The sequence below is a fragment of the Cebidichthys violaceus genome, unplaced genomic scaffold (assembly GCF_023349555.1).
Source record: "Cebidichthys violaceus isolate CVI_PGR_0920_01 unplaced genomic scaffold, fCebVio1.0.p SCAF_5, whole genome shotgun sequence".
NCBI classification, from domain to species: Eukaryota; Metazoa; Chordata; class Actinopteri; order Perciformes; family Stichaeidae; genus Cebidichthys; species Cebidichthys violaceus.
Window position 1 is genome coordinate 13,476,309 of NW_027176705.1, and position 15,986 is coordinate 13,492,294.

The 15,986-nt window shown below is 42.5% G+C and overlaps 1 protein-coding gene across 1 annotated transcript in view; it reads right to left on the reverse strand.

Moving 5' to 3' along the window:
* Window positions 1-15,986, reverse strand: part of gpc5a (glypican 5a) — a 107,479-nt gene that overhangs the window by 67,584 nt on the left and 23,909 nt on the right. The window contains exons 3-6 of the mRNA XM_068730641.1: window positions 13,617-14,077; window positions 13,290-13,523; window positions 11,893-12,023; window positions 11,623-11,748 (exon numbers count right to left, since the gene is read on the reverse strand). Coding sequence (XP_068586742.1) covers window positions 11,623-11,748; window positions 11,893-12,023; window positions 13,290-13,523; window positions 13,617-14,077 — 952 coding nt within the window. The remainder of the gene's footprint in view (window positions 1-11,622; window positions 11,749-11,892; window positions 12,024-13,289; window positions 13,524-13,616; window positions 14,078-15,986) is intronic.

The window sequence follows — 15,986 nt, forward strand, 5'->3', positions numbered from 1 at the left end:
AAGCATGCCACTAAAAATTAAATCAGCAGTCGCCGGTGATTGTTTCCCCACTCAATCTCAGTTTGTTGAATTTGTACAATAATAACTTTGTGTGTTTCCCTTCTATCTGGAGTCAAACTTTCCCTCCAATTTGTTCTCTATGGGCTTCAGATTGCCCTGTCAGAAAGGACTACAGCGAAAGACTGTGCACACCACTTCCTTATCGCTACCAGTAAATTACTCCAGGATCAGATACAGGCTGCCAACTCGCAGAAACTCCACTCACCAGACACAGAGAAGGGAAGAAGAGGAGAGAGAAAAGAGGGAGAGAGAGGGGAAGAAAAAAAACATGTCAAGACATGGCAAGAGGAGGAGAGTCTCCCTGTGGAGGCCGATAGTTTCGGCTGCTCTCAAAGGTCACCTGATGTTATCTAAAGATCATCTTCAGTCACCAACACTCGCCTTTTTACACCCTGCCCAACAGCTGGAGTCAAGTGCCTGTCAATCAAAACTTTCATATCCTGCAGCGGTAACAAAGTGGCTTTCTCTTCCCAATGTAATCAATGTGAAAGACAATTCTCTCTGAAGTAATAACACAAGCGATAAATAAAATGACAAACATCACAAAACAAAAATCACCTGCGGGAGTCTGGAAAATATACATGATTTGGCATTTCTGTTTAATGGACTATATAACAAGAGAATATGGCAGAAATGTACTGATGTTTAAGAAGTAAAAAAGACAATAAAACCAATCAGTCAATCAATCTGTGATTTGTCACTCTTCATAATTAAGCTGCCGGAACAAGATGTGCTCAGTAATTTCTCCTTTTACTAGCATTGTTTAGAGAAACATTAACAACTTTATCTACTTTAAGCACATTTTAAAATCTGCAAATGTGTCATCAGTCACATTATGTAGAGCTGCAGCTAACAATTACTCTCATTATCAACTAATCCACCAATTATTTTTTGGATGAATCTATTAATCGTTCGGTCGATAAAACGTCAGTGTAGTATAGTGAAAAACGAACAATTCAAACCTCATATCTACCATTCAATATCAGAAAGAGCGCGAAGAAAACCAAAAAGATTCACATTTTGTTGCAGACATTTTCTGTCAATCAACTTTTCAATTAATTGTTTCAGCTCCAACATTGTGTGTGAATCAAAGTACATGCCATATTAAAATAAACACGACATGACAACCATTCATTCATCAGTTATTAACAGATATTTAACACCAAAGATGCTTAATCAATCATATTAGCGTATCAGTAGACCGACCCGCTAAAGATGAATTTGAAATGTTTCCTCAGTATGTGATAATCATCAAAATCCATGACACACTGATTTTGTTATTTACATCTTACATTACAAACAATTGTGTTAACTGTAATTCTCTAGATCCAGCTTCTAAAATGACAACATTTGCTGCTTTTATATCGTTGTGAACTTAATACATTTTGAGTTTCGGAACGTTTTACACACCAAAAACAGAACAGAGTCAGCAGGTTGATCGATATCGAAAACCCTATTTTCACTGTTTGAAACTCTGGTCTACTTACTTAGTGACTCATATTTCTTTAAAGTAAGTCACATCGTGAATTATTAAAACGTTAGGTCTACTGTTACTGCAACAACCTAATGCCTCAGTGGAGATGAATCAAAATACACAAATATTAGATAACATTTCTACATTTTACTACAGTACATCTGTAGACTCCTTTCTCGTATTATTGTCTTGTGTTTACTGAATTTCAATAACATTGATATCTAAAAATATGTTTGGGTCTTATTGAGAATCCTAACGTCTTTTATTTTGACAGTTTGTTATTGTCCTCTCTATTAAAAGGTAAGCAGAAAAAAATATGTAATGCATAATATGTAAAGAAAACCCACCAGGCAAAGGAACACATCATTTACTAAATCAACATTTGGTATGGCAGCAACCACTGCCACACCAGCCGGCCAGTGGTTGCTCGGGTCATGTGAAATAAGTGGCCTCTGAGACTGGTCACTTTAGCAGCTTGTGGTGTGAAGTCATGATTAAACTCGCGGTGAGTGATCGGGATGCAGGCGGCGGCGTCGGGGGACACTGGCGCTGAGATGCAGACGTGCCTCGACTCCTCTCTGCAGCATTGCGGGGAGCAGCTCCAGCGCGGTGGAACCGAGCAGATGGTGAACGTATGCGGCGCTCATGCATGTCATCATCACCTTCATTAGCTGAAGGTGACATATGACATCATCTGGCCCGCGTGCATTGTGGGGGCCAGAAAAGAGTTGTTTTCTTCCTTTTCTTCTTTTTTTTTATTGCAGCACGGTTCAAGGTTGATGATGGGAGGTATTGTGAGTAATCACAATCTCTCACACACACACACACACACACACACACACACACACACACACACACACCTTCTCCTCCTCCTCAAGCCTCCCCATTACCACCACCTCCCAGCATTAAGGTAAATAAGGGCTTCCAGCAGAGAGCCAATGAGCACGGGCCACTGAGCAGAGATGCATGTTTGTGTTGCCTTCCTCCCAGGACCCTGCTCGTTTATCTTGGCTGTCAGGTAAAGGGCAGACTCAGAGAAGGTGAAACTTTTTTTTTTCTTTCTTTTTTTTTTAATAAGGCTGGCTTGGTTTCCATAGAAACTGCAGGACAACATTACAGGGACAATGATAAGAGAGCAAAAGTCTGGTCTCGGGGCATCCCGCGGTGTGCCACATTGTTGTTGGAGACATTTGTGTTTACGTCAGAGAAATGAAAGAGCTATTTAGATTTATTCTCAGGGAGCCTCCAGACTCAGACCTTTTTACTGTGGTAGGTGAGATTAATGAGAGCATATTCACACCGAGCTTTCAGCTTAGGTCAGGAGTTAAAAGGTGGTTTCCACTTATAAAGAGGTGCTGAGTCTTCTGTGGGTACAAACTCCTGAATAAAGACAGAAAAGACCTCCAATGACTATCATAATTCTTTATATAAGGAACTGATACTGCAGAATGTACCGTTTTGAAGAACATATGGAGGATAACGGGCAGATTCTCTGGTTGTAATGCTTGTTTGTGAATTCATGACTAATAAAACGCTTAACAGCATAAAGGTTCTCTTCTAAAACTGTCAATATTCCAAATGCGAGCTCCCTACACATTCAGAAATTTCTCCATGCTAAAAGTGCATAAAGAAGAAACAAATTGCACAGGTAATGAATACTTAATGACTACCACATTTTTCACTTTGTGTTAGTAAATGGGAAGCATGTTTAGTTAACAAATGAGTGGAAAATCAAAGGAACAGACGGTACCACACACATCGTCAAAAGCCTGCAGCTGTGAGATAAACCAAGACAATGATACAAAGATATGAGAGTCTTTGTTTCCAGCCACACTCCTGCTAAGAGAGAAATTAAGTCTTTTCTGGAGCAGAACTCAACATGGATATGGTTTCCATGTAGCCATTAAGTTGATATGAAATAAGGAGCCCTTGATAAGACGGCACACAACTCTAATTCATGAGCAGACATGCATGAAAGTGTTGAATTCAACATTAGCCATTTCCTTCTGCATTCAGGCCGACATTGTGATTGTCTCAGTCGCTGAGAAAAATACTTAGGATGCACAACCAACTCTGCACACACAAAAGAAAACAAGACAGGAAATATCAGGAGCTTCATTCTAGACGTCCATTACTAAAATTGCTCCATTAGTCTATTGTTTACTTCTGGAGTGCCAAACTCTTCCTGCTAAGAACTGTGGGAAACAGCTCTTGTCATCAAAACAACACTGCTGTGTCCTTGTGATTAAATCACATTTTGTCACCTCCATTTCCTTAACAGTCTTTTATGACAAAACAAATAGATCCCGCTCACACAGAGGGTTTTTCCACCAAAGACGTGCTACCTCTGCTCCCTCTTTATGAGCATTAACTTCACTTTTTTTTTTTTTTCCCAACTCTTTGTTCCCCGCTTTCCAGCAGCCTCTGATTTATAACCAAGGTAAAGAGGAAGAGTGCTCCGCGGGGACCGAGTGCGTGTGCTCGACGGTAGACGGAGGCAGGGCCGATATCACACACACGAGGGTGAGGGTGTGTGCTCTGACAGCTCATCACTGGACAATAAGGCCTTGGCTGTCCAACTTGTGGTGCAAGAGTGGGGGGGGGGAGGGGATCCATGCCTGAGAAGCAGAAGGGAGTGGATACACTGAAAAATGAATGGGACTAGAAGGACACACACATACATGCACCACCTGCAACCAGCAAACTCAGAATTTACTGTCTCTTCTGCAGTGGCCTCGCTGGCAGTTACTGGTGCAACATCAGGGATCATTTATGAGCACAAATAAATGAAATCTCCTTTTTCCAGAGAGCTAGATTGAAAATGTATCTGTGCAGAGCAATCATGCATAATTCGAGTGTGGGGGAGGGGGTTATATAGCAGACAGAGTCACGTGCACACGCGCACACACACACACACACACACACACACACACACACATATATCTGTACGCGCATACAAGGAGGACTTATGAACTCAATTTAGTCGGCCAGACAGTTCTTGATTCTGTCACTTGGGATAATCGTCAGGATGTGGTACTCTGACCGAGCCCATGCGTCTAAACCCAGGCAGGATATAAGGTCATGTTGGAGTGGAACTCTAGCCATGCAGCACCCAGACCTCAAGTGCTCCAGTGGTTTTGTGGTTATCTGCAGTAGCCAGCTGTCGCAATACAGAGGAGCTCTTCAAGAATGTCCCCTCTCCTGTTCCTGTGACTCTCATCTTTCCCTCCTCTCTCTCCCTCAATCAAAACTGTCCAATCAGCACACCCATCTCTGTCCTTCTTTCTTTTGTCTACTTTGAAGATGTGTAACTTTTTGAATTACTGTCTGTTGCTTGTGTGTACTGCACCAAAAGATTAAGACTGAGAATGCGTCAAAAACAAAACTATTACGGTTTGTGTACTATGACAAGACACTAAATTGCCAAGTCTGTTCCCAGACAGGAAGAGAGAGGAAAAACCTCAAGCTATATTTGTATTTAACTTTATGAACTGTTGCCTTACTGGGGATTCTATACCACATTCATTTCAAGTTGTTTTTTTTTCATGTGATGGAGGGGAAACAACTCTCTTACTTCGTCGCATGAGAGTGACTAAGAGGACAGCTATGCATAATATATTTGACAGCGCATGTTTAAAAGGTTATTCCTTTCCGTTTCAAAATTAGGTCAGTTCATCAAACGAATCCAGGAGGAGGCGTTGAGACTTGATGTTCTGCACTGTGTCTGTCTATCACCTAAATTCGGTTTTGTCTGTCACTGTCAGGGACAGCATGGATAAGAACCACCTCTCCGCCACCATACATCATTAAAACGGATGCAGAGGGAAGCAGTGGAGTGATCAGCAATCTGGCGTGCGTTTCCAGTGCGAGTGTAACCCAAAGTGCAGAGCTCCACCTGCTGGTCAAAGAGAGCTACGGCAGCACTAAAACAGACACGAAGCACAAGTGTTTGGATTTATGACTGCAATGACCACAGTCATTTTACTGAACAGAAAGCCACAGCTTTGCCAGCAGCTTTATTAATGGACGAGGAGTGGGCATTATTATGTGCACTGTGCAAAGATAACCAGCTGTGTTTTTATGTATATTTGAGGCAGTATGGAGATTCTCTAATATATGCACATGTAGTAGATGTATAAAGTATTTATTTTGAACCCTTGTGTTTTGTTGATGGCTTTACTTCTTAAATATTTGGGTCCCACCACTCCCACTGCTGTATGTGTAAAAATAACTATTTTATTCTGATCTTATATAACCTGACACGAACATCTGGGAGTATAGTATGCCCTTTCCTCTGCCACGAAGTAGGCATGCACATTCAACAAAGCTGACAAGTTACAGAAATAACCATAAAGCATTGTTGTATCACTAAATAAGGATATATGTCATGTTGTAAAAGTTATATGGGCTATGTATCAACAATAACATGTTTGATTACAGCCCGGAAAGGTGTAATTCCTCTTATGAACAGACATATAACAGAATTATAAATAAACTTATTTGGGATTTGGGAGGGTCTTTGGTTGTGTAAAAAGTACAGTCAACGTCAATCAGCAATAGCTTTGACCTCTGAGAACTAAGTACTGCATCATTTACTGAAGCATTAAAAAAAAGAGAAAATACTTCCTTTATCAATTAAGGATTTATTAACTAATTGTTATACAATTAGCAAGAAGCATCAAGCTGATTTACAATGTGAAGTATGTTTTTTGAGTTGTTGGGGGGGGTGGGGTCACAAGCAGAAAAAGTTTAAGAGTGAAGATATATTTTATTATTCAACACATACTGTCCCCTGATGGGAACACCATGTGGGTTTCGCGGTGAGGCTCAGACAACCCTCAAACAAGGAGGCACATTCCCCGAGCAGCCCGGGATAACCTAAGCTCTTGATGCCTCTTCAGTGGATTCCTATTAGCAGAGCTTAAAAGCTGTCATTTCAGTTAAGCCAAGGCAAATCACCTGAGCGCCACGTCTAGTGGGGAGATGGGAGCGAAAATTAGACAAATGACAAAATAGGAAAATGATGAAACCGCCATTTGAAGAAAAAGAAAAGAATAAAATAGATATGAACAGAGCAGCATAGACCTACATTTAAAGAATCAGACCTTTCCTCTGCCAACTGGCCACACATTGAGGAGAGGCCTGCACTGCAACTCCAGGGCTCTTATTACCATGTGATTAACCTCTTCAAGATTAACCGGGCAGCAAAGAGACACGGGAAAGGTCAAAGGTCAGTGCTCAGACAGCCACTCCAGCATGAAGGGTGGCCTGTTAAACGAAAGGCCACGCTCAAATCCACCCTCATGTCCTCAGGCATCTTTTCAAAACTGTAGCATTCATCCCGCAGTGCTCATTCGTCCTGTGTTAAATTCCAACAGCATGCAAGGTCAGTTGCCTTATTATCGTAGAAACTGTAAAAAAAAAAAAAACTGTTGTACTCAATTAGAAAAAAAGGCTCTTTGAAAATGTACACTCACCGCCAAACACCTGGTGTGTGTTGGCAGCCGTGAGACAAACTGCAGGTGGGGATGAATTAAAGCGAGTCTACACCGGAGGAGGTAATCATGAATAACACATCACACTCTTTTTAGCACTGCTATAACTCCTGGTTGTTGTCTCTCATTGTAAGGGTGACAAGAATATGGCAAAATACATTCCAAAATAAATGTGCTGCCTCGCACACGCTCACATATAAGTTTTAATATCAGTTGTCAAACTGAATTAGAAAGTAGAGGAGTGGCAGCTGAAAAGGAATGAGGATCCCTGTAATCCCCCGACTAATTTGGTCTTTGTCAGTCTGTTACTGCAAAAGAGAAACACAGAAAGAGATGGTAGCTGGTGTGTGTGTGTTTTTGCAGCTCATGGCAACATGGCATTCCTTCAGTTTGTGCGTGCGTGCTGTGTGTGTGTGTGTGTGTGTGTGTGTGTGTGTGTGTGTGTGTGTGTGTGTGTGTGTGTGTGTATCCATGACGGATGGAGAAAGCATGTGGGAAAGCGTTAACCTTTCTGCCAGGACGTGGACAATGTCTCCAACAAAAGAAGATCACCGACACTTCCAGAGTTTGAGGGACGTTTTATTTTGGTTTTATTTTACTTCCTGCTGTCCAGTGACATAAATCACAACAACTTTTTAACAACTTCAAAAGTGAGAAATATAAGAACATAACAATGCCCCCCAACCTTCATACCATTAACTCTTTGCGAATTCTCTTTTATGGTACTAGTGCCAATAAAGTGTGTTTTTAAACATATATGTGAAAGAGGTCACTTATATATGATGAATCCACAGAAAAATATCACCCACCTCTGCAGCTCCCCTAAGCTCTACGGAGAATGTTTAGTGTCTTTAAAAGGTGTAAGATACAAGATTGGGAGCATTTCGATTGCCTCTAAATGGCTCTCAACATGTCAACGGCGAGCAGGCGGCTCACAGCTAACGATGCTAACAGGGCTAACAGTACAAACTGCATCAAACGTGCCGACAGAGCTAACAGTGCTTACCCGAGGGGCAACCGGAGGGTGGGTGCTACACTTCCATGACGACGCTGACGGTTGGAACAGCATTATCAGCTGTTACTGTTGTATGAGAGCAGTGGGACATGCTCACATAACCCTACATGCACTAAAAGCATGCGCAGCAGGCCCGGCTATGTCAACAAAGCAAGGAGAAGCTCTGACAACAACACACAGAGGGAGAGCGACTTCATCCACAATATCTTAAAAGTATGCCATGAATCAACTAACATTCCCAGCAAGACCACACTTAATTCCCCAGATCCACTTGACCATGAAGAACTAACATTATGTTACTTAGAGCTAGTTGGAGAAAACGCATGGGTGGAACATTTCAAACAGAGACACAAATGGCATGACGTGTGTAGGACTCGAAACTCAAAGTTTAGGACATGGGACTTGACTCAGCACTTGTCCGTCTCCACTTGGGACTTGAGTGCAAAGACTTAGGACTTACTTGTGACTTCCAAAGCAATGACTTGGGGCATTTCTGTTAAAAGGTGATAATTGTCATTGTTGTTTACGGCTTGTTTCCACTGCTCTCCCAAGTGGCTACAAAAATCAATTATTGAAGGCTTAATGAAGTCTAAATTGTTTTCCCAACACAAGTGACCGACAACTGCTAAAAAGACTCAAATTTAGCTTTAAATCAGTAAATACTGGATTAGTGAATAAGTAAACAAGACTGCAAATCTTATGCAGCATTAGATACCAACTTTTGGTACTGAACAAACACATTTCTGATGGTAACAAAACAGTATTTAGGTGTGATAAAAAGCCCTTTGTCCTGCAAGTTTTGTAAATTGGATTTTTTTGTATTTATTTTTTTAGCATCCATCAATGCAATGCAGACTCTGTGTGGGATTATTTTAGTTAAAATAAGCCGTCACAAAAGATGACAAAACTGTAAATAATCATTATACTAATCAGAAAATCTTTTTTCCCCTCCCAGTATGAATGTGTAAGCGAGGGACGAACCAGAAAGAGAAAGCATGTGTTTACCAACTCCCCCTGAAGCGAGACCCTATCATCTTCCCTCACACAGACATTGAGATGAAAGCAACTTGCGTCCTTCCTCTATGATCGTATCTGATTGTTCTTTATCTTTTTGTTTACAGGGTACCCAGATGAGGACCTGCATTAAATCTTCCTTCAATCTCAGACCCTGTGTTGTGTTTTCTTTTTTTTTATTAAATAAGACAAAGCTCTGCCGCAAACTCACTACTTCTTTAAGACCATAAAACAATCTGTGCAAGCACACACAAAGAGATGTTATTAAAAAGGTACCCACACCCATTCAAATGTACAGTTTGACACACACACACACACACACACACACACACACACAGAGAGCAACTGAACCAATCGTATAAGGTCTCTGAGGCCTCGATAAGCTTCTGTAAATCAGCCACCATCCAGCAGTGAGTTTTTTTCCCTCTCTCTCAGTGGATGTTGGGTTATGACCCGTAGGCAGGAGGTTATTTATTGCTTTTGTCTCAGCTTGTGTTGACTCCCAGCCACTCATCTATGGTTCTAGGCTAATAGAAAGCAGCACAGGGTTGTAGATCTGCAGGAAGTCTGCTAAGCTGCAGGGACTCTGCTCCCCAGAGCCACGTCTCCCCAGATTCTTAATGTCTCTCAATTCCCCAGCTTTCTTCCTCTACTTTTTTTTGGTAATGACCGAATCAAAATGAAAACCTGTGAGTGAACCTGAGGTGAACGAGTCCCAATAAATAAGTGTTGGTGTGAATGAGGAAAAGAGGAAGGAGGGTTAGAGAGCTGAGAGAAGCCCACAGACCATAAACATTTCCCAGAAGCTGCAGGCAGAGATGATAGACAGCCTGCTGGCCTGCCTCTTCCTCCAGCACGTGAGAAACATCTCTATTCTCAGAGATGGCTGCCTCCTTTGTAATGGAAACTTAAAGTGTTATGGAAAATAACAAAAAGATGAAAAGCGTAAATTGTCAATGCTAGAAAAAAATGTAACCATGATACTCTGTCTCCATAGTAATGCGATTTCTGATGAGCAACACCCAACCACACATCCTTCAGAATGCCTGTGAATCTCTCCGGTCGCTAAGAAGGCTGTGAAAGGCCTCCTTTTCCACCCTCCTTTTTTCTTACCTTCACACAGCAGCTGTGAAATGATCTCAACAAAGCTGTCATCCTTTACAATGGGCTGTCTAACCCGAAGTGGCGACTACAACCTCACCGTAGTTTGAAATACGGGCCAACTTGCCATTTCTACAGCGCTGACAGCGGCTGACAGTTAAGAGGAACAACCACAGACTGAGGATAAATGAGCGGGTCCTTGAGTGATGACAGCACGGGTGAGATGGAGAGGTGTGATGTAATGGAGACAAGGCCGCTGACTGATACTATGAAAGAGGACAGTCTGTTTGCTCCGGTTCACAACCATTCCAAGATCTATGTCTGTGAGCACTAACAATTAATAGATGAATTATAGGTGGCAGCTCATTTGTGGGCAATGTGAAGGGTGTGTGTGTGTGCGTGTGCGTGTGCGTGTGCGTGTGCGTGTGTGTGTGTGTATTAGGAGATTTTAATTGGGTCGCCAGATAAATTTGCTGAATTTCTTCCTATTATTTAACATTTATATCTGCAGTACACCTGCGAACCACATGAGGCTGAATGTTAGAATTGGTGTACTTGAATCTAACATGAAAGGCTATATTCTGTTTGTTTCACCGATGAAACGAGAGCTTGTTAACTCCTCCTAAATGCATTTACTCAGCCTGATTTATAAAGTGTTTAACATGTATACATGCATAAAACAAAGCTGTGATTATTCAAACGTGGTTTTCCTACTCAAGAGAGTAAAAGGTGAAGCGGAAATGGCAATAAAAATGGTCAGGGACGTTTTTGAACACACAAATTCGCTCTTCTCACGATTTAGATAAAAGGCCTATTGTGAAATGAGTCTCGATGGTTTGTCGTTCTTAAAGAGTGGGTCCCGAGAAAAAAAGGTTTGAATATTCAAAGATTATTTCCGTCAAAAGTTTCACCGCTGGACAAGAGATGTATAAGTTGCATACTGGACAAGAAAAGGCTTCCTGACCAGTTGGGATTTTATTAACTCCTGCTGCACATCATCTTGAACTCAGATTTAAGGTGAGCACATAGACAATTTCCCCTTCAGCAGAGGAATGTAAAAACAATCTTCTACTGTCAAACTGTGCTCATGCATCATTCTGCACAGTAAGGGTGATCCACCTGAAGTAAGTGAAAGCATTGATCTAGTGCGCTTTGCAAGTTATTTATGAGACAAATTACTGAAAAACACCTGAATAAATGGCAATTAAAAAACAAAACAAATGTAGAGACTTTCATACAAAGCATGAATGGTGACTGGGTGGTTTGGGGACAACGGTGTGAATCATTTTCAAACTCCCACTGACCTGTGGGAGACTTTAAACCAGTGTGTTTTGTGACGCTTTGCAAAGAAGCACTGAAGCGGTTCTGAAGGATTGTGGTGGCTCACTCCTTACCATAAAGACACACGCGATGTTATTTTCTTTGTCGCCCCATCTGTAGTATTGACTTATTTCAAAACAAACCTTTTTACGATGTCGGTTCCATTCCAGCAGGACAGCCCGTCACCAGAGGCCAGCTCACTCACACACAGCTGATCCGCCAGGCCGCCGTAGAACGTACGGTAGAGACGTAGACTGTTCAAAAACTCCCTGTAAAAGCATCCACAGACGGTGCACACAGATAATTAACTTGTTTAACAAGGTGTTTTACATATTGATTGCGGACTTAATGCACTAAAAGCAGAAAATGGCACTTCTTTCTATGCACACATCTGGCGTCTTTCACCCACTTACCTCCTCCTTATAGTGAGCGAGTCCCCTGACTCTCTGACAAGAGCTTTAAGAGGGATGGATGCTCTGCTGCTGCGCTGGATGCTGACCGACTGCGCAGGCCGCCTGCTTGGTGGACCACACAGTTTGTGCACCTATTACCCAATGAGACAGATGCAGATTTAAGTCTAAACACTGGGGGAGAAACATGCATTTTAAGGCTTGGGAAATTGTACTGGTGCATGACAAATAAGCCTTACTGTGATGCTTGAGTGACAGGGTTTTTATACTAAGGCCATTAGCGCAGCCAAGCCTATCATCTCTCTGAATGTACTACATGTGAAGCCTATCAAGCAGCAGTGACACTAGACAACCACTGAATGGAGCTGTGGCACATCTATCAGAGCAGAAAAGAAAGTGTAGTTCCGGAATAAACATCGAGGCATTCATTTCAGAAATACCATAATGTGGGAACAGAAAGTTACATGTTAATACTTTATGAGTGGACAGATTACGTTTGTTTTATGGCAGTTTAACTAGAATGTCTCTGACCGCCTTGGAGCTGCCCACACGGATGCATTTTGAGAGTTTTGGCCTGCTCTGGTCTGACTAACCCGTTGTGTGTGATATGTGCATTTGCAAGCAATTTACCTTTGATGTCAGAATCAAAATCAAGTTTATTGCCAAGTAGGTTATCACATACAAGTAATTTGCTCCACACCACATACTTATCTGAGGTAGTGCTGGCAGCTGGATGAGCAGTGTCTCACTTTCTGTGCATCTATACTGCATTTTAAATATACATAATGCATTAAAATCTGCTTAGCACTGTATAATTATAGTTATAAGCACTCAAATATCCATAATGGTTTCTAGCAATAGTCATATTATATTATAATGCATTTTATAATGACTCATAAGGTCAAGTATCATAATACTTTATCATCAATGGTCACATTTTTTGTGAGGATCATAGCGTATTATACTCACCATAATTATTGTTATGCTATTATACAATGTGGCTATAAGTCACTCTAGGTGAGTAGTAAGTTACAATTGTAATCTTACTACTAATCACATTATGATGCATTCTAAATAAATATATACCTTACAACTATGAGAATACTATAAATATAACAATCATGAAGTGTTAAGACACTTGACCGTATAATCATTCTGATTATTGTTATAAAGCATTATCAGTATTTATGAGTGCTTATAACAATAAATATACAGTGTTTTACAAGCAGATTGCAATGCATTATTACTATGTTTATAATGCTTTATAGAGAAGTGTTACAGTGCTTTATCCTTTATCTCTTCTTGCTGGTGGTACTGGTCTTCACCTCCCACAGACCCTCATTTCACTTTCAAGTCTACCGTCTTAAACAATATAAATCTGTCCTCACAGATGATCTGACCTGTGCTGAGAGGCGGGGTCCATTTTTCTGAGCGTGTCCGACCGCATCGTGAAGCAGCGTGTGAACTCCCAGAAGTACTTGCTCCAAATCCTGAGGTCCATGCATCCGTGCCGACAGGCCCTCCAGCGAGCGAACAAACTCCCTCCAGTGGGTGTCAATCTCCGCCATGCTTGCCAAACAGCCCCGCATCACGTTGAGGCAGTAACCCATGCAGGGCTTGGACTGGGTTAAGCCCTGTGGAGCAAATTACTTCGGGATCAGTGATGCTGGAAAAGACTTTCATTAATTCAGATCGATAAACTTCACTTCAGAGACATGCATCCATACCTGGCAGTGAGGACAGTAGTGCATCTTGAGCAGGGCCCGTCTGCACTCCCGGCTCAGCTGTAAGTGGTCTGTGGTATTGATGACCTCAATGCCGAGGTGCAGTGCCTGAAGGAGAAGCTTCCCGGAGACCCCAGAGCGGGCGATCTGGTCAGCCAGGAGGCTGGGAACCCCACCAAACGGTCTCACGTCCCGGCTGGATGACCTTACACACTCAGCGTAGCCTGGCGATATGTCGCTGAGGCCTGGGTTGATGAGGTGATTGTAGACCAGCGGGAAGAGAGCGTCGAAGAATCGCTGCACTAAGTCATCAACGTTGTGCTCAGACCCCAGCAGGAAGAGGCTGATATCTGTAAAGAGTTCCCGCACAGGGCCCACGGCCTGGTCAGCCATGTCGCCGTACAACTCCTGTAGGACGGCATTCGTGTGATTCTCTGCCTGTCTCATCAGGACCTCAAAGGTGTCTGTGAAGAGACACCAGGAGAGAGAGAGAAACAAAGAAAGACAACATTACAGAGGGATTTCAACACATCATCTTTATCTTGCTTCAGAGTTGTTCTTGCTGCCCGTTGAGAAATGTAAAGAGACATGAAAACCCAAATACCCTCCAACTGGTAACACTAAAGGCTGAGACTAGTGTGCTGTAATAAGACTGAATACAATACAGTGCCTTTATATAGCTTCTACTTCCATAAACCCAGAAAGAAGAAAAGAGGAGAGACTTCAGGGGTCCCAGCAGGAGCTGAAGCTCCCTGCGTCTTCCCACAGAGGGGGTAGAGTACGTGTTGAAAAGCAATTTGTTCTCTAATCAAAAGCTGAGCTGGCAAAGAAAAATGGAAAAGAAGGGCGATACAACACATCAGTGTGGAAGCTGCTGCGATATAATATGAACAGAGTATATGGTGTAGTGTGTATAGTATAAAGGCTCACTGTGTCATTGGGGTTCTTGGATTGAAGAGGATAAAACAGAGAGGAGAGAGACACATGAGGTTAAGAGACTGAAATGAGGGAGAATAAATGTTAAGAGACAAGGGGGATGACTCTTTTTTTTTTTACAAATGAATTCCTCAGAGAATAAACAATTATAATAACGGCCATACCATTCGCGTACACCACAAATTGACAAGACACCACGCTTGTTATCATACAAGCACACACACACACAACAGACTCCGTGCTTTACAAGGATAAGATGCTCACTTTCAACCTAAAAACATGTATTCGCTATCCTCAGCACATGCTTTTCCACCCACAAAATGTTTTATCACCATGAAAGTAAATGTCAAGCAAATTCTGCTAAGCTGCATGTGACAAAAAAAAAAAAAAAAGGTCTGTCGACTCCTGATAAAACGTCTGTGAAGGATTCTAATACTCAGTCCTGCATCGGGAGGCAAAAGAGTATCATGATGTTGCTCTTTTGCCTGCCACAGCAGTGAAACCCTGTAAGCAATGTGCGTTTCTATACGCGTGCATATTTCAGGAGCGGTTGTTTGGGAAAGTGTACGGATTACGCAGTGTTACGGCATCCGACATCTACTTCATTGTGTGGGACCGTTTGCAGTCGGGAGACGGCAGACTTGACGTGGAGGAATAACCGAAAAAGAAAATGTTTCACCAGTGCAACAAGCTCGCCTTTATCCCTTTGCCTCTCTTTTTCCTTTAGCTTTTGTCTCAGCTAATACCTGAGCCATGGCCATTCTCACATCATGTGCTTGTCATGAGTTGCGAGGCAATGGTCAGGGTGAAGGCCTGGAGCTGCCTGGGGGGCTGAGAGTCAGGTGGGGGGGGGGTAACCAGTGCAATAAGGGCTTAGCCGGTCAAATGCAGTACAATATGCAACGACGTGGAAAGATTGACCGAAAGCCCCCTGGGCAGGGCGACTGCGAGGAGGAACAGAGAGGGGTCTGGCATGCCTACGGGCGAATTGTCTCAAGCAGGCAGCGTTAAACGCAGCGGTACCGGGAGCTGAATGTGACCGCGGGTCTTCTGTGATCCCACATGGACGTGATAGGTCTAACAAGATCCGAGGCTCAAAGATGTGCTCATGTGTGGATGAGAGAAGAAGCTGCACCTCCTACACAGCCGGCACTCTGGTCAGAGAGTAGCACAAAAAGTCGGAGAGAGAATGTGTAAATAATGAATAAAGACAAGAGTGGCAGCTGTGAAAGAGCAGTGTGGATAAAATAGACAGATAGAAGACAGGCGAGCAGACAAGCAGAGAAACAGAGAGAGAAATGTGTACACTGTGGAGTACAGTTAGAGCTGATTACAGCCCTCGGATGTATGAAGCAGAGCGGGCAGAGTTATGAAGCGTCCCACAGGGATTACGGTGCGTGCTTCAGGAGGGGTTTACCACATTAGATTGTGGAGTTA